This window comes from Glycine soja, chromosome 8 (assembly GCF_004193775.1).
Source record: "Glycine soja cultivar W05 chromosome 8, ASM419377v2, whole genome shotgun sequence".
NCBI lineage: Eukaryota > Viridiplantae > Streptophyta > Magnoliopsida > Fabales > Fabaceae > Glycine > Glycine soja.
Genome location: NC_041009.1, coordinates 46793324 through 46811761, shown reverse-complemented (window position 1 = coordinate 46811761; position 18438 = coordinate 46793324). Strand labels below are relative to the sequence as shown.

General features: G+C 32.8%; 3 protein-coding genes across 3 annotated transcripts; 2 read left to right on the top strand and 1 right to left on the bottom strand.

The window, feature by feature from the left end:
* Positions 1-378: 378 nt before the first annotated feature.
* On the bottom strand, positions 379-4024 carry LOC114423740 (G-type lectin S-receptor-like serine/threonine-protein kinase At1g11300). Its single transcript, XM_028390605.1, has 7 exons — positions 2594-4024; positions 2394-2498; positions 2067-2296; positions 1785-1995; positions 1329-1566; positions 1107-1257; positions 379-1008 (listed from the first exon to the last, which is right to left on the bottom strand). Exons 1-7 carry the CDS (start codon positions 3870-3872, stop codon positions 700-702), a joined length of 2523 nt encoding a protein of 840 aa, XP_028246406.1. The 5' UTR covers positions 3873-4024; the 3' UTR covers positions 379-699.
* A 2230-nt stretch (positions 4025-6254) lies between these two features.
* Positions 6255-17190, top strand: LOC114424251. Its single transcript, XM_028391095.1, has 16 exons — positions 6255-7614; positions 7712-7822; positions 7917-8143; positions 8216-8426; positions 8657-8894; positions 8966-9116; positions 9213-9520; positions 11491-11520; positions 11707-11857; positions 13849-15238; positions 15324-15434; positions 15532-15761; positions 15836-16046; positions 16286-16523; positions 16607-16757; positions 16876-17190. Exons 1-16 carry the CDS (start codon positions 6330-6332, stop codon positions 17188-17190), a joined length of 5358 nt encoding a protein of 1785 aa, XP_028246896.1. The 5' UTR covers positions 6255-6329.
* Positions 11525-12385, top strand: LOC114423739 (receptor-like serine/threonine-protein kinase SD1-7). Its single transcript, XM_028390604.1, has 3 exons — positions 11525-11632; positions 11707-11857; positions 11974-12385. Exons 1-3 carry the CDS (start codon positions 11571-11573, stop codon positions 12028-12030), a joined length of 270 nt encoding a protein of 89 aa, XP_028246405.1. The 5' UTR covers positions 11525-11570; the 3' UTR covers positions 12031-12385.
* Positions 17191-18438: the final 1248 nt, after the last annotated feature.

Genomic DNA, 18438 nt, shown 5'->3' with positions numbered 1-18438 from the left:
TGTATTTTCGTGTTTTTCTACATATTTCATGCCACCACCAATATTGTGTGTGTTTTGGTTGGGCCTTTTTTCGATGGTCTTTGTGAAAGGCCCCCGACCAACATGGGTCAACTTCAAAGGCCAGCAATTTAATATGTAGTGGTATTTTATTTGATGGTGATTTAGTTAAAATTTTAAGGTTTAAATATGTTTTTAGTCTTTTAAATTTAAGATACTTTAGATTTGAACCATCAATTTAAAAATTCTCATTTTAGTCTCTTAAATTTTAAAAAATTTGTTTTTAGTCCCCCGAGTGAATTTGATTGACAAATTAGTCGAATTGTTTATCATAAGTCATGGAGTAATTTGTGAGTAAACTATATAGTTTCAGGACCATTCTGAAATTAAGTTTCTAAAATGTGAATATACACATATATATTTTACAATGGTATAGTTTGTTACATACGAAATATTATCTCAACTCATAATAAGAGATACAAATGAAAACCATTACATGTGAATAGGAGTTTAGAAATTTGGGAATCGAAAGTTGAAGTGTCATTACTAAAAAATTGAAAACTTTTTTTTTTCCTTCAGTTTTCCCCCTCTTCAACCAAGTGCCCAGGGCCATCGCCTCAAAAACCACCCACAGGGCTGGTACTAAAATCATTGGTACAAGTATATTGACCAAAGCTATATTTGATTCTCCTCTCAAATTTGCTATCTACCTTGGATATCTGTGACACTAACAATATTGATGGAGCAACATCTAAGAGTTTCTTCAGATGACGCCAAATTTAACATATTTTGCTGCAGGATGAATGCAGGTTGACTTGGAGGAGGAAGCGCAAGCTCACTGCTAAGCATAGAAATTACCGCAGCCATAGTGGGCCTGTCTACAGCATGTTCTTGTACACAAAGAAGTCCTATGTGTATGTACCTTAAAATATCTTCATGATGACTAGGATCGTGTATTTCTTGATCCATCATTAAAGATAACGTATTGCCTTCTCTCCATTGTATCCAGGCCTAAAATAAAAAATAAAAAAAAGTCAATGTTTGGAAGTTGTACCAGCAAAAGGCAAAAAACCCTGTAAATGAGTTAGAAATGAATTGTTGAGACATACAAATCCCAAAAGGCTAAGAGCATGCACGTTGTCGTAAAAGCTTGAGTTTCTTCTTCCACTAACAATCTCTAGTACCAAAACACCAAAGCTAAAGACATCTGATTTCTCTGAAAATAATCCTTGCATTGCATATTCAGGGGACATATAGCCACTGCATTCAAATGTAAAAGTTAATTCTCCAAGCATTTTTAGTCTGATATTGGAGAAAGAAAGCATACTTACTAGGTTCCAACAATCCTATTAGTGTTGGCCTGATCTTCAGTCCCTCCAAAGATTCTAGCCATACCAAAGTCTGATATTTTTGGATTCAGCTCTTCATCTAGCAAGATATTACTTGCCTTCAAATCTCTGTGTATAATTCTTAGTCTGGAGTCTCTGTGAAGATAAAGCAACCCTCGAGCTATTCCTTCTATTATGCTACTGCGCTTCCTCCAATCAAGGAGTTTACTTCTTGATTGATCTAAAAAGTAATGATGGCATTATACTAATGTTAACATAATATTAGAAAGGAAGTTTCGAAGCCGTTTCATCTAAATCCCCTGATTAGCTTTCAAGAAAACTCAAAAGTTGTGAAATGATTGTTTAGTTCTGAAATATTTTGTGAGCTAAATAAAGAAAAAGATAAAATTTTGGAAATGGATATGAGACAAATACTAGGGGAGGGACCAAAGAACTAACCAAAGATAAACACATCCAAACTTTTGTTTGGCATGTATTCATATATCAACATCTTTTCATCGCCTTCAGCACAGCAGCCAAAAAGTCTTACAAGATTGCGGTGTTGAAGCTTGGAAATCACCACAACTTCATTCATGAATTCTTCTAGACCTTGTCCAGACGCTCTAGAAAGTCTCTTAACTGCTATTTCCTGTCCATCTTGTAGTTTTCCCTGAGAAAAAAAGTATTAGTCAAACAACTATAGGTAATGGGTTCAAATACGACAATTTTGTTTTAAGGTACCTTGTACACTGGACCAAAACCACCCTGCCCAAGTTTGTTGGACAAGTCGAAGCTGTTTGTAGCTGTTGCAACCCTTTCAAAGTTGAACAGTAACAGCTCCGGTAGTGTAACTTGTGACAGTTCTTCAATTACTTTGTGGCTTGGATGGTTTGGTGTTTCATCATTGTTAAATCGTACAAAAGCCCTGTTGTTCCCTTTCCTTGCTGATTTAATTAAGTTCCATATCCTGCCTGGAGTGAGAAACATATATAAAGTAAGCTTACCTACTTTACCAACAAAACCTTACTAATATGACTAATACTGAAAGAAATGAAGATGGTGTCTTACCTGGATGATTGGAAGTCCTCCACATGACATATGCACAAGTAACAATCATGACAGTTCCTATTATCACTGTTATCGTAATGATGATTTTTGTGTTTGTCCCTTTATCTGTAATGAGAGGAAAATTAAAATTAAAATATAAGGAATTCAGTCCAAAGAAACTATGTTTTAAATGTTTGAGCAGAGTAGCAGACAAAGCATACCAAGTTCGGTGTGGGCTACACGAATATATAGATCAAGTCCTCCTTCTGAGAATTGTTGTATGTCAAGTAGATTCCCAGTCCAAGACATGCAACCAATCCCATCATCATGAGTATATGCAACACAAGAGCAATTCTCCAAGCATTGGCTTCTGCATATGTCTGGCTCAACAGGGGACCCTTCTGGAAAATCTGGAACTTTAACCATTTGCAGTTTCAAAAATCCATCTTCCTTTGTATCTCTACTTGTGTTGTGATCTTTGACCCTTTCACACTGCAATTGTGTTCTCCGAACACATCCACCAGTCCAGTTTTGTCTATTCCATTCCTCTTTGTTCCTTGGCTCAAACCCTTTCAAACAGCTACATATGGGTGAGCTCTGTGCATTACAGCTGGTGAACGGTCCACACATGCCATAAACATCACAATCTGATTCTTGACTTGTCCACACAAGTTGCATTTCTTTCTTCTCATCATACCACCACTTTTCTTCATATTGGCCTTGCGAATTCAACATATAGATTGTAAATGTTAATGCACTTGGAACTGTGTAATAGATTTCCGTATTTGCTTCCCCATCATCCCCACCTTTGAAACCATTACGATATGGTGACATGCTCGGTATCCCCGTAAATATCCCACCGTTCCATGGACCACTGCGCCAATATGGTTGAGTTTCATTCCAAACGAACACTTCAAGTATGTTTATGCGTTCAACAACACCCGAAGAGAAGCTCCCAACAGAGGGATTAGAGGGGCTTTTCCATGATGCAAGTTTTACTCTCATACTTGTACTGTTGCTTGAAAGTTTCATGCCGGGCAATAATGTATCTGAAGGTTGCTGAAAACTATCCCATAAGATGTTTCCCGTTGTGGTTTCGGTAAGTACAAGTTTGCCATAATCTGAAAACTGGGAAGTTGTATTGGATGATGTGTTGGACACATTTGATGACCAAACCACTTGTTTCTGTCCATTCAACACCACAAGATTGCCATCTTCAGAGATTGTAATAATTCCAGAAGAATCATTCAGTGGTTGGTTTCTGTTAGCAACCCATACGACTGTGGACTGAGATTTCCACCAAATTCCAACATAGCGGTTTTTGGAGTTTTGAGGACTGAAGAACCCCAAAGTGAAGTTACCATCTTTGGATCTTAGTGTTTCAGGGTCCTTGACGGGTTGTGATGATGTGATGGTGTCTACGGCAATAGCAACATCCAACACATAACAAAACAGTATGAACAGAACAAAGAACAAGTTTGCACAGCTGCTGAAACACATTACTGAAACACTTCCCTCCTAAAGTCAACGGTTTATGGCATGCAAATGAGAATTTCTAATATGCTCCAACACAATGAATGGACACTTCAAAAGAGAATTTCTCTTTGATCTGTTCAAATAACGTGTGTAGAATATATGAACTGGCTTCACCGTCTCCTTTCATTTCTCTAACTCTCTTTATTTATTTGTTTTTTCTTTCATTCAGTTGACTTTGCTAGCCCCTGAAATTATGAAATTTGCAAGGAAATTTCTGGAGTCAAATTTTCCTTATCCCCACGTAATTACTAAATTAGTATATTTTAGATTTCTGTTTCTTTCTAAAACTATACCTTCAAAATAGTTATCCAGGTAGTAGTTATTATATTATTTTATTGTTATAGTCGCCAAATATCTCATGCCAAGTTTGAATTAATAATTCAAATTTGAATACAGCAGAAGAAAAATGAATGAATCATTCAATTTAGCATGAACAAGTGCTGCATTATTAAACACATCGAACTATTTCGTATGGCCCGACCAAATTGACTATATTTATTTATTTATAGTTATATTATATGATTTTAATTTTGATACATTTTATAGTGTAATTTTTTTTGGGTTTAAATATGTTTTAGTTTTTCGATAAATGATTGACTTTTGTTTTAGGTCTCTCATAAACTTTTTTGTTGCATGATCTCTGATATATCAATTTTTTTAATATATTTCAATTAAATTCATATTCCATGCATTTCTCTTGTAGAAAAAGTTATACAAATATAACAGCATGAATATTAATTATATACATCTAATTTTCTAAGAAAATTATTACATTTTTAGTCTTATAGATTTTATCTGCACCCTTTTGCTTTCATACTTTAAGATATAAGATATAAGATTTGAGTCTCGGTAAATAGAGATAAGGTGTGGTTGAAAGGAAAGACATCATTAAAGGTGAATAAAATTAATGGATATTTTATATCAATATCATGATGATAAATTTTTTTTGAAGTACATAATTTCAAAACCAATGTGAAGGTTTATGAGGTTTGAAGGGTAACATCCTAACTCGTCTCTAATCCTCAAGTTATATTATCATTTAATATATTCTATGAGAGTGGAGTTATCAAGTCAGAATAAAAATTTATTGGGTGAATTGTAATTTTGGTCTTAATTTTTCAAATCCATGATTTTAGTACCTTGATTTTTAATGATAAGATTTGGTCTCTCTAGTTTTATAAATTTATGATTCTCTCCCCGATAAATTAGTAACTAATAATTGTAATTATTAGATATATTAAATTAATTATAAATTAAATAAAAATGATTAATTATTAAAATATTTAATAAAAGACGGCTAACCCTAATGTATTACTGTCAGTGGAATTTCGTGCGACAACAGAAGTAGAAGATGTTTGCAGATAATAGGAGAAGTACAGTATGAAAAATTAGAATTAATAATTTTTATTCAATTTTTTAATAATTACTAATTTTGATTAGTTTATAATAAACTTAATAACTCAATTAATCATAATTATTTGTTAATAATCCATCAAGAGAACCAAAATCACTAATTTATCAGACTAGGGATCAAATGTTACAATTAAAATCTACGGATCAAAATTATAAATTTGAGAAATTGAAGGACCAAAATTACAATTTGGTCAAATTTATTGTGTTTCTTTACTCACTTATTGACTTGTTGAATTTGCAATAAATTGGATTGTGATTAAATGTATCTTGCATTCATGATAAGCTAGGTTTCATAGATCAATTTCTAAATCATATCTCAACAATTACTAAAAATCGTCTTTTTTTTTTAAATTTTACATTTGAGAATTCTATTGATTTGATTTTTGAATTAACTATCCTTGAATACTTCCATTTGCCTAATCCCAAAGCCGTTAGCCTTTCATGGGCGCTAATATCTTATTTTGATGTAGCAACAAGGTAATTTACTCATTGCGTAAAAAAAAAACCTTGTTGACTTTAAAACTAGAAAAATTGGCACATAACATACACCCGTCCGCGTCTGCTACTTGAAAACTAGCTTAAGGTATACTTGTAAAAAGCACGAGAATTGTACTGAGTTGAATTTTAAAAAGGCTGATTCTTCTATCAAGTTTTTTTTTTCTTGGTTAGAGACTATGGGTCCTCCATTTCATTGAGTTTGAAATTAATTCTACTTGTTATATGTGTTTGCCGTTGACCTAGAATTTTTTTATTCACAAAGAAAATTGAAAAAAAATTCTCCCACTAAATAAATCATCTTGACGTGTAAACACAACAAGGTTTTACACCGATGTGTCAAGCCATCAGGCCTTTGGATTATTCTATCACGTCTTTGAATCCATTTACTGAATTTAATTATATAATTGTTTATTTAAGGGAGGAGAGAAGTGTCAAATCTTAAAAGGAAAAATAAAGAGTTGCTATTTGTTTTGTACATGTTATGTGGATCTCACTCTATGCATCTCAATAATGGGTTTCAGCAGCCGTGCAAACTTGTTCTTTGTATTGCTTATGTTATGTTGTTGTGTGTTGGATGTTGGTATTGCCATAGACACCATCACCTCATCTCAGTCCATCAAGGACCCTGAAGTTCTAACTTCCAAAGATGGTAACTTCACTTTGGGGTTCTTCACCCCTCAAAACTCCACAAACCGCTATGTTGGAATTTGGTGGAAATCTCAATCCACAATCATATGGGTTGCTAACAGAAACCAACCACTGAATGATTCTTCTGGAATTGTTACAATCCATGAAGATGGCAATCTTGTATTGCTTAAGGGACAGAAACAAGTAATTTGGACAACAAATCTGTCCAACTCGTCATCCAATAGAACTTCCCAGTTTTCAGATTATGGTAAGCTTGTCCTCACCGAAGCCACAACGGGAAACATCTTGTGGGATAGTTTTCAGCAACCTTCAAATACATTATTGCCCGGCATGAAACTTTCAACAAATAATAGTACAGGTAAGAAAGTAGAGCTTACATCGTGGAAAAGCCCTTCTAATCCGTCCGTTGGGAGCTTCTCTTCTGGTGTCGTTCAAGGCATAAACATAGTTGAAGTGTTCATTTGGAATGAAACTCAACCATATTGGCGCAGTGGTCCATGGAATGGCAGGCTCTTTACGGGGATACAGAGCATGGCAACTTTGTATCGTACTGGTTTTCAAGGTGGAAATGATGGGGAAGGATATGCAAATATCTACTATACAATACCAAGTTCATCAGAGTTTTTAATCTATATGTTGAATTTGCAAGGCCAATTATTACTAACAGAGTGGGATGATGAGAGGAAAGAAATGGAAGTTACATGGACTAGTCAAGACTCAGATTGTGATGTTTATGGTATATGTGGATCGTTCGCAATCTGTAATGCACAGAGTTCTCCCATATGTAGTTGCTTGAAAGGGTTTGAGGCTAGGAACAAAGAGGAATGGAATAGACAAAACTGGACTGGTGGATGTGTTAGGAGAACACAATTGCAGTGTGAAAGGGTCAAAGATCACAACACAAGTACAGATACAAAAGAAGATGGATTTTTGAAACTGCAGATGGTTAAAGTTCCATATTTTGCAGAAGGGTCACCTGTTGAGCCAGACATATGCAGAAGCCAATGCTTGGAGAATTGCTCTTGTGTTGCGTATTCTCACGATGATGGGATTGGTTGCATGTCTTGGACTGGGAATCTACTTGACATACAACAATTCTCAGATGCAGGACTTGATCTATATGTTCGCATAGCCCACACTGAACTTGGTATGCTATTTTTGATACTCTGCTCAAACATTTAAAACATAGTTTCTTTGGATTGAATTCCTTATATTTTTTAATTAAAAATTTACTTTCATTACAGATAAAGGGAAAAACACAAAAATCATCATTATAATTACAGTGATAATAGGAGCTGTCGTCATTATTACTTGTTCTTGTGCATATGTCATGCGGAGGACTTCCAATCACCCAGGTAAGACACCACCTTCGGTACTTTAGTCCTATTATTAAGGTTTTGTTCGTAATTAAATGTGCTAAGCTTACTTTATATATGTTTCTCACTCCAGCTAAAATATGGCACTTAATTAAATTAAGGAAAGGGAACAGGAATGGTTTTGTACAATCTAAATTTGATGAAACACCAGAACATCCAAGCCACAGAGTAATTGAAGAACTGACACAAGTTCAACAACAGGAGATGTTCGTATTTGATTTCAAAAGGGTTGCAACAGCCACAAACAACTTCCACCAATCCAACAAACTTGGCCAGGGTGGTTTCGGTCCAGTGTATAAGGTACCTTAAAAACAAAGTTGTAGTATTTTGAACTCATTTTCTGTAGTTGTTCTTTTAATACTTTTTTCTCAGGGTAAACTGCAAGATGGACAGGAAATAGCAGTTAAAAGACTTTCTAGGGCCTCTGGACAAGGTCTAGAAGAATTCATGAATGAAGTTGTGGTGATTTCCAAGCTTCAACACCGCAATCTTGTAAGACTTTTTGGCTCTTGTATTGAAGGCGAAGAAAAGATGTTGTTATATGAATACATGCCAAATAAAAGTTTGGATGTGTTTATCTTTGGTTAGTTCTTTGATATCCCTGCTCTAGTATTTGTGTCATATCTAACTCCAAACGTTTATGTTTTTATTTAGCACACAAAATATGCAAGTAACATAAAAACAATCATTTCATAATAAGTGAGTTTTCTTGAAAGCACGCTAATCAGGTGATTTAGATGACTCGGGTGCTTAGCTTACTCAGCTCTTCTAATATTATGTTCACATCAGTATAATGCTACCCTTGCTTTTTAGATCCATCAAAAAGTAAACTCCTAGATTGGAGGAAACGCATTAGCATAATAGAAGGAATAGCTCGAGGATTGCTTTATCTTCACAGAGACTCCAGACTAAGAATCATACACAGAGATTTGAAGGCAAGTAATATCTTGTTAGATGAAGAGCTGAATCCAAAAATATCAGACTTTGGTATGGCTAGAATCTTTGGAGGGACTGAAGATCAGGCCAATACTCTCAGGGTTGTGGGAACCTAGTAAGTATGCTTTTCTTGTCCAATGTAAAATTAAAATACTTCGGAGAATCAATTTTTACATTTGAATGCAGTGGCTATATGTCCCCTGAATATGCAATGCAAGGACTGTTTTCAGAGAAATCAGATGTCTTTAGCTTTGGTGTTTTGGTACTAGAGATTGTTAGTGGAAGAAGAAACTCAAGCTTTTATGACAATGAGAATTTTCTTAGTCTTTTAGGATTTGTAAGTCTAAACAATTCATTTCTAATTCATTAAGGAATTTTTGGCTTTTGCCGATACAACTTCCAAATGTTGACTTATTTTTCTTTTTCATTATAGGCCTGGATACAATGGAAGGAAGGCAACATATTATCTCTAGTAGATCCGGGAACATATGATCCTAGTTATCATAAAGAAATTTTAAGGTGCATACACATAGGATTTCTATGTGTACAAGAACTTGCTGTAGAGAGACCCACAATGGCTACAGTAATTTCTATGCTTAACAGTGATGATGTGTTTCTTCCTCCTCCAAGTCAACCTGCATTTATCCTGAGGCAAAATATGTTGAATTCGGTGTCATCTGAGGAAATTCATAATTTTGTCTCCATCAATACTGTTAGTATTACAGATATTCATGGTAGATAGCAAATTAAGAGCTCTAAGAAAGATAATAATGTAGACATTTTTTTACAGCCAATCATGTATAACTGGAACAATGATAATAAACTAGCGGTGCAAAATACAAATTTTAACTGTCATCTAGGGCCGTGTACAGCGTGAGGCCAGTTAGGCCACAGCCATAGGCCCCTTTCTTTTTCCAATATACTAGTTACTATGTAATATTACAATCTACTCAGCAAAAAAAATGTAATATTACAATTTCTCTTTCGAATTAGAATCGTAGATAATTGTTACAGATCCAGAAAAAGGGATTGCTCGTAGATTGTTATTAGCATTGATAATGATTATAATTGGAATAGCATGTATCATTGTATAATTGATATTTTGTATACGTAAATTAATTTAAATTTTTAATTGAGTCAATTTAAAATTTGAATAATATTTAAAATAGCAACTCACAATTTTTTTTAAATTAACAAAGTGTATTAAATTAAAATTTGAAATAAATTTTATTTTAGGTTTTATAATCTCTATATACGACTCTGACTAGAACATATATAGGCCAATCACCCTTCTGAACTATTTTGAGAAAATATTGTTTTTTATTTCATATTTTCACTAATATTTGTAAAGAATAATGAAAATCCCTTGAAAGTGAAGTGTTAGAATTGCTTGATTATAAAATTCTGATAAATGATTTTTACAGCTAAAAAAGCTAGAAGATTAATATAAAAATTGATATTTTATATAATATATTAAGTCTCTTTAAAATTCTTGTAAAAAAAAAAATTCCTTTAACATTTTCACCTTAAGTTTTAAAATGTCTGTCCTGTTGTCATCAATCTCTTAAATGAATCTCAATACTTTGAGGGAGTAATCTCTTTGACGAGAGATACCCTGTATTTAGCAAAAACATCTTTGTCCATCATTTGAATGAAAATTTGAAATCTATCAAGATATCTGCAAGTTCTTCCTGATAAAAAAAATTCTGCAGGTTTTTTTTCTTTTTTGTAAGGCAAGATATTTGCAAATTCTGTTTAGACAAACGTATCAATAAGAAATTATGAATAATTAATTATGCTTCGTATGGTAGGAGATTATTTGGGCATGAAAATTAAAGTATATTTCTTGTGGGATTCTAGTGCGTAGTTAAAATTAATATAATGGTGTTAAAGTGACATACAATATTAGTGGCTTTATAGATGGTTAAAGTGATAAACTCTAAGTGTCTTAAGTGAAGATTAAGATACAGTTCATTGGACCGATTTGTTTAAATGAGTGTTTATTTTAGTAAAATAATTTATTTTTTATTTTTTAGTATGTTTGTATAAATTGTTTCTACTTAAAAAAATAGTTTTTTTGCTTACTTAATAAGTAAATCATATCTGCTTCTTAAATAACATACTTATATAAAAAAAATTATTTTAAAATTGTTTTTTTAGTTTAAATAAATTCATCCAGTAATTATGAGATAAAGTACTTAACAAAAGAAAATGAGAAACCATTTGAGATAATAAAATGATCTCTAAAATAGAGAATCAACCAAAGTCCTTAACTAATAGCCAGTGTTTTGCATGTTGCTTTGTTTGTTTTTGCTAATTATGTTATTAGTATAAAGTATTTATTAATTTTTATCGATTACTAATCTTTATTGAAAAATCTAACTAGTCATCTTTAATAGTTAAAATTTTCTCTTTAAATTACATTTTTTTTATTGAGAAGATTTGAGTTTAAAACTTTACTTAAAAATATAGAGTGAACTCAGATCCAGTCAAACAAATAACTTTTTACTATACTCCTTTAGTTTGATAATGTCACTTAGTTTTGGAAATATGTGACATCAACATAATTTATATCCATTAAATGAATAAATGTTTCCATTATAACACTTCTTTCATTTCTTGGCAGTGAGTAACATCAATATCATTTATATCCATTAAATGCATAAATTTAATGTTTTCATTATAACACTTCTTTAATTTCTTTCATACAGTTACGAAAACGTACAGATATTTGAAGACAAGTAATATATTGTTAGATGAAGAGTTTAATCCAAAAATATCAGACTTTGGTATGGCTAGAAACTTTGGAGGGAGTGAAGATCAGGCCTATACAAACAGGGTTGTTGGAACCTAGTAAGTATGCTTTCTTTGTCCAATATGAGAGTAAAATACTTGGAGATTCAATTTTAATTTACATTTGTATGCAGTGGCTATATGTCCCCTGAATATGCAATGCAAGGACTAATTTCAGAGAAATCAGATGTCTTTAGCTTTGGTGTTTTGGTACTAGAGATTGTTAGTGGAAGAAGAAACTCAAGATTTTATGATGATGAGAATGGTCTTGGCCTTTTAGGATTTGTAAGTCTCAATAATTTATTTCTAAGTCTCTGATTCTTTTACAGGAACTTTTGCCTTATGCTGCTGAATGATACAACTTTCAAAAGTTAACTTTTTTTTCTTTTTGTGCATTTCAGGCCTGGATACAATGGAAGGAAGGCAACATATTATCTCTAATAGATAGCAATATATGATGTTACTCATCATAAAGAAATTTTAAGGTGCATACATATAGGGCTTCTATGCATGCAATAACTTACTGTAGACAGACCCACAATGGCTGCAGTAATTTGTATGTTTAACAGGGAAGTTGTCTTTCTTCCTTCTCCAAGTCAACCAGCACTCATCCAGAGCCACAATATGTTGAATTCGGTGTCAGTATCATCTAAAGAAAGTCATAGATTTTGCTCCATCAATGCTATTAGTATTACAGATATTGGAGGTAGATAGCGAAACAAAAGCTCTAAGAAAGATGAAACCTGTATAAGTTAGTGTCAGAGCTATTAATTTTGCCAAATTTGATTTTTGAATAAGTTTTCCACCGTCTGAGAATTGGATTTTTATGTTCTTCCCTGATAATTTCCTTTTACAAATGCCATTTAAAATTTGGATTTTTAGTTTGAGTAAATCACATCTTTTCTTAAATAAATATTGCTTTGATATTTTTGCGTTTGTTAAAATATGGTTTCCTTCTTATAATGTTAGTACTTTTTATGATCACTATCTTGTATAAATCATTGGTTAAATTCACGTGTCAAATGAATTTACTTTATCCAAAATAGTAGTACGTGTTGGTAACTGTTAAAATTTACTTATTGTTTTTGTATAGACACGTGGGTTAATAATGTCTTTGAATGATAATGAGGTTCAAGTTCAATCTCTTTATTAGTTGAGAAGATTTGGATGTATATTTTATGATAGTATTTTTTTAAAATATTTATATATTTTTATAAATCCTATATCAATACTTGTGCTGAAGTATATTATACATTCTAAACTTGGTTACTTTTAAATTACATTTTATAAATAAATATATATTAAAAATTAGATTTAATTATCCATTTAGTCTCTAGGTTAATATATAAGAACTTTTATAAACTACTAAAGCTTTTTTTATTTTCTTCTCCTGATAATATTTATGAAGTTTATGTAAACATACTAATTTTTAATTTTACTTGAATTCAGAATAATTGGATAAAAAAATAAAAGAGAAAGAAAGTATGATTAACCTGAGAGAGAGCTAGAGAGTTACACATCAAACATGGTCCTCTTCTGACGACGTTCCGATCTACTTGGGTAAGGATAACGTCGTCAAATAAGCATATGAAAAGAATATCTTCGTAAATTGGACGCTTAAATACTTCTGGATACCATAAAATAGTCATTGACATTTTTTCTATAAATATTTTAATGCTTAAAGATTTCTGTGGTAGTGATTAATAATTCTTGTTAATAATGACGAATTTCAACGTTATCGTTAAGTGAACTTTTTCTTTTTCAATCTTGATTGAGTTTTGCTCCCAAGAGTCAACACACGGATTGGTATTGTCTGACTTCTCTTGCCATGCTTGTGGAAAGAAAGGACAATAATGCATAGTAGTATCTCGTAATTATTTGACCAATGATATTTCTAACATCCCAATTTTTCAAACACCTAGTCACACTCTTCATATTTCTCTCTTTTATCCCGTATACTTGGATCCTCTACAGCATTTTTTTCCTCCAACCATCATCCTGCTGCATCGCAGCCCTTGATTAATCATTATATAGCAATCCAATGGTCCTGGTATCTCCTACAATCATCACATATCCAAATCTAATATATATATGCTACGTTTTTTTTTTTAAAAAATACTAGCCAAAGGTATAATTTTAAGAGCCGAAGTACCAAGCCAATTACAAAAGAGTTTGCTTGACAAGTTACAAATGAGAAAGGCACCTACAAATTTGTGGGGAAGCATCCTAGAAATTCTCATTTGTATCTCAAAGTAGACCGTTGACTTTTAATTAAGAGAGAATTGTCAAATCTTAAAAGAAGGAATAAAGAGTTTCCATATGGTTCATATTATTATGTAGATCTTATCTTATTCTATTCATCTAAAAAAAAAATGGGTTCCAGCAGCTGTGTAAAATTTTTCTTTGTATTCATACTGTGTTGCCATGTGTTGGACGTTGGTACTGCCATAGACACCATTACATCATCTCAATCCATAAAGGACACTGAAACTCTAACTTCCACGGATGGTAACTTTACTTTGGGGTTCTTCACCCCTCAAAACTCTACAAACCGCTACGTTGGAATTTGGTGGAAGTCTCAATCCACAGTAATTTGGGTTGCTAACAGAAACCAACCTCTGAATGATTCTTCTGGAATTGTTACAATATCTGAAGATGGCAATCTTGTGGTGCTTAATGGACACAAACAAGTCATTTGGTCGACAAATGTGTCCAAGACATCATTCAATACAAGCTCCCAGTTTTCAGATTCGGGTAAGCTTGTCCTCGCAGAAACAACAACTGGAAACATCTTATGGGACAGTTTTCAGCAACCTTCAAATACATTATTGCCCGGCATGAAACTTTCGATCAACAAAAGTACAGGTAAGAAAGTAGAACTTACATCATGGGAAAGCCCTTATAATCCCTCTGTTGGGAGCTTCTCTTCCAGCCTTGTTCAACGCAAAAATATAGTTGAATTGTTCATTTTCAATGGAACTCAACTCTACTGGCGCAGTGGTCCATGGAACGGTGGGATCTTTACAGGTATAGCGTACATGTCGACGTATCTTAATGGCTTCAAAGGTGGGGACGATGGGGAAGGAAACATAAACATCTATTACACAGTGTCAAGTGAATTAGGTCCATTGGGATTTTTAATCTATATGTTGAATTCGCAAGGCCGGTTGGAAGAAAAATGGTGGGATGATGAGAAGCAAGAAATGGGACTTATGTGGGCTAGTAGAAAATCAGATTGTGATATTTATGCTATATGTGGGTCGTTTGCAATCTGTAATGCACAGAGCTCACCAATATGCAGCTGTTTGAAAGGGTTTGAGCCAAGGAACAAAGAGGAATGGAATAGACAACATTGGACTAGTGGATGCGTTAGGAACACAGGTTTGCTGTGTGAAAGGGTCAAAGATCAAAACACAAGTATAGATACAAACGAAGATGGATTTTTGGAACTGCAAATGGTTAAAGTTCCAGATTTTCCAGAAAGATCTCCTGTTGATCCTGACAAGTGCAGAAGTCAATGCTTGGAGAATTGCTCTTGTGTTGCTTATTCTCATGAGGAAATGATTGGTTGTATGTCTTGGACTGGAAATCTACTTGACATACAACAATTCTCGAGTAATGGACTTGATCTATATGTTCGTGGAGCCTATACTGAACTTGAACATGGTATGCTACTGCTCAATCATTTTAATCATAGTTTCTTTGAATTGCATTCCCTATATTTTAGATTCAATTTTTTCCTTCACAACAGATGAAGGGACAAACACAACAATCATCATTATAATTACAGTGACAATAGGAACTGTCTTCATTGTTATTTGTGCGTGTGCATATGTCATGTGGAGGACTTCCAATCACCCAGGTAAACACTATCTTAGGTGGTTTCAGAATTAGTACTACAATTATGTTTTCGTTTTGTTGGTAAAGGAGTTAAGGTGACATTATCTTTCTCATTCCAGCTAAAATATGGCACTCGATCAAGTCAGGAAGGAAAAGGGGCAACAAATATTTGGCTCGTTTTAACAATGGGGTACCATCTGAACATACAAGCAACAAGGTAATTGAAGAACTGTCACAAGTTAAACTCCAGGAGCTGTTACTGTTTGATTTTGAAAGGGTTGTTGCAGCCACAAACAACTTCCACCTGTCCAACAAACTTGGGCAGGGTGGTTTTGGTCCGGTGTACAAGGTACCTTAAAACAAAGTTATTATCATATTTGAATCCAATGTTTATAGTTGTCCTCTTAATATTTCTTTTCCCAGGGGAAATTGCCAGATGGACAGGAAATAGCAGTTAAAAGACTTTCTAGAGCCTCTGGACAAGGTCTAGAAGAATTCATGAATGAAGTAGTGGTGATTTCCAAGCTTCAACATCGTAATCTTGTAAAACTTTTTGGCTGTTGTGCTGAAGGTGATGAAAAGATGTTGATATATGAATACATGCTAAACAAAAGTTTGGATGTGTTTATCTTTGGTTAGTTCTTTGGATTCCTCCTCTAGTATTTGTCTCATATAGAATTCCAAACTTTTATGATTCTCTTTATTTAGCATATGCAAAAATGTTTAAGAAATAAATTAAACAATCATTTCATAACTATTGAGTTTTCCTGAAAGCACACTAGTCAGGGGATTTAAATGACTTAGTTTCGTAAGTTACTCTTCTAATATTATGTTCACAATAGTATAATGCTACCCTTAATGTGTACTTTTTAGATCCATCAAAAAGTAAACTCCTAGATTGGAGGAAGCGCTGTGGCATAATAGAAGGAATAGGTCGAGGATTGCTTTATCTTCATAGAGACTCTAGGCTAAAAATCATACACAGAGATTTGAAGGCAAGCAATGTCTTATTAGATGAAGCGCTGAATCCAAAAATATCAGACTTTGGTATGGCTAGAATCTTTGGAGGAACTGAAGATCAGGCCAATACTAACAGGGTTGTTGGAACATAGTGAGTATATTTTTTGTTGTCCAATGTTATAGTACAAATGTACAATACTTGGAGAGTTAATTTTAATTTACATTTGAATGCAGTGGCTATATGTCCCCTGAATATGCAATGCAAGGACTGTTTTCAGAGAAATCAGATGTCTTTAGTTTTGGTGTTTTGGTAATAGAGATTGTTAGTGGAAGAAGGAACTCAAGATTTTACGACGACGACAATGCTCTTAGCCTTTTAGGATTTGTAAGTTTCAACAATTTATTTCTGAGTCTCTGACTCTTCTACAGGAACTTTTGCCTTATGCTGCTGAATGATACAACTTTCAAACGTTAACTTTTTTTTTTTCTTTATTGCATTTCAGGCATGGATACAATGGAGGGAAGGCAACATATTATCTGTAATAGATCCAGAAATATATGATGTTACTCATCATAAAGATATTTTAAGGTGTATACACATAGGACTTCTATGTGTACAAGAACGTGCTGTAGACAGACCCACAATGGCTGCAGTAATTTCTATGCTTAACAGTGAGGTTGCATTTCTTCCTCCTCCAGATCAACCTGCATTCGTCCAGAGCCAAAATATGTTGAATTTGGTGTCAGTGTCATCTGAAGAAAGACAAAAATTATGCTCCATCAATGGTATTAGTATTACAGATATCCGTGGTAGATAGCAAAATAAAAGCTCTAAGAAAGATGATGAATCTGTATATGTTAGTGTTAGAACCACGAGATGATTTTGCCTTATTTGAAATTTCAATTTTGAATAAATTTTAGACAGTCTTCAAATTTGATTCTTATGTTTTGTTTTGTGGTTAGTCAATGTAATCCCAATAAATCTCAATTCATTGGCATTATCTTCCATAAATTTAAGAAGGATATTGATTTTTAATTATTCTTTTCTCAGACAATTTCATTTTACATGTCGTTTAAAATTTTGATTTGTAGTTTGAGTAAATCACTTTTTTTCTTAAATAAACATTAGTTTGATATTTTTTGTGTATTTTAAAGTATGTTTTCCTTTTTATAATTTTAGTATTTCTATTATCACTAACTTGTATAAATCATTTGTTAAATTAACAAGTGAAATAATTTACTTTATATATCCAAAAAATAGTAGTGTTGGTAACTCTTTATATTTACTTATTGTTTTTGTATAGACACATATGATTAATAATGTCTTTGAATGATAATGAGCTTCAAGTAGTGTTGGTAACTATTAGTTGAGCAAGTTTGACCTTAAATTTTGAAAAATGATCATTTTCTTCATAAAGTCCTTTAAAAATGGGGTAAAAAAAGTAATTGTTTTTTTAAATAAACTAAAATATGCATATGTTTATTTAAGCATATGTTTTATTAAAAAAATATGTAATAATATTTATATTAGAATCTATTGAGTCATTCTACCTATTGGGAATTTAAATTTTGTATCCCCTATATATTTCAATAATACATACCAAATTTGTAAATTCAAAATTCCTATCCATTTATTTTATTCACTTAATATAAAACAAAGAAATTCATCTCTTTCACTATTTCCTCTCCCAATTATTTATATATCATCTTCTATTTCTTAAAAACTCATATCCTTTATTTCTCATTATATCTTGTCTTCCAATTATCCATCTTTTCTTACAAGGAAGGATGAAAAATATACAAAATAATTTTCAGGGATAAAAATTTGAATAACACAAATTACAAAGACTAAAACTTAAACAACAAAATTTATGGAGATTCAAAGTAAAAAAAACGTTACTTACATATACTAAAAACATATTTATACTTATATATTCTCTTTTTTTAGGGGACCATAATTTATGGGAGATAATTTTGTTTAAGATAGATAGAACTATAATAGGAGACACATCTTCTTGCAAATATTTAATGCAATTGGATACTCATGCTCAATCAAACCCGAGACA

Excerpts from the sequence above, each read along its gene's own strand:
- LOC114423740 (XM_028390605.1), bottom strand. The coding sequence starts at position 3,872 with ATGTGTTTCAGCAGCTGTGCAAACTTGTTCTTTGTTCTGTTCATACTG. Across the intron at positions 1,996-2,066 it reads GTTTTGGTCCAGTGTACAAG|GGAAAACTACAAGATGGACA; the intron begins GTACCTTAAAAC and ends TTTTTTTCTCAG. Across the intron at positions 1,567-1,784 it reads TTTGGATGTGTTTATCTTTG|ATCAATCAAGAAGTAAACTC; the intron begins GTTAGTTCTTTG and ends ATTACTTTTTAG.
- LOC114424251 (XM_028391095.1), top strand. The coding sequence starts at position 6,330 with ATGGGTTTCAGCAGCCGTGCAAACTTGTTCTTTGTATTGCTTATGTTA. Across the intron at positions 8,144-8,215 it reads GTTTCGGTCCAGTGTATAAG|GGTAAACTGCAAGATGGACA; the intron begins GTACCTTAAAAA and ends CTTTTTTCTCAG. Across the intron at positions 9,521-11,490 it reads ACAGATATTCATGGTAGATA|TTACGAAAACGTACAGATAT; the intron begins GCAAATTAAGAG and ends TCTTTCATACAG.
- LOC114423739 (XM_028390604.1), top strand. The coding sequence starts at position 11,571 with ATGGCTAGAAACTTTGGAGGGAGTGAAGATCAGGCCTATACAAACAGG. Across the intron at positions 11,633-11,706 it reads AACAGGGTTGTTGGAACCTA|TGGCTATATGTCCCCTGAAT; the intron begins GTAAGTATGCTT and ends ATTTGTATGCAG. Across the intron at positions 11,858-11,973 it reads GTCTTGGCCTTTTAGGATTT|GCCTGGATACAATGGAAGGA; the intron begins GTAAGTCTCAAT and ends TGTGCATTTCAG.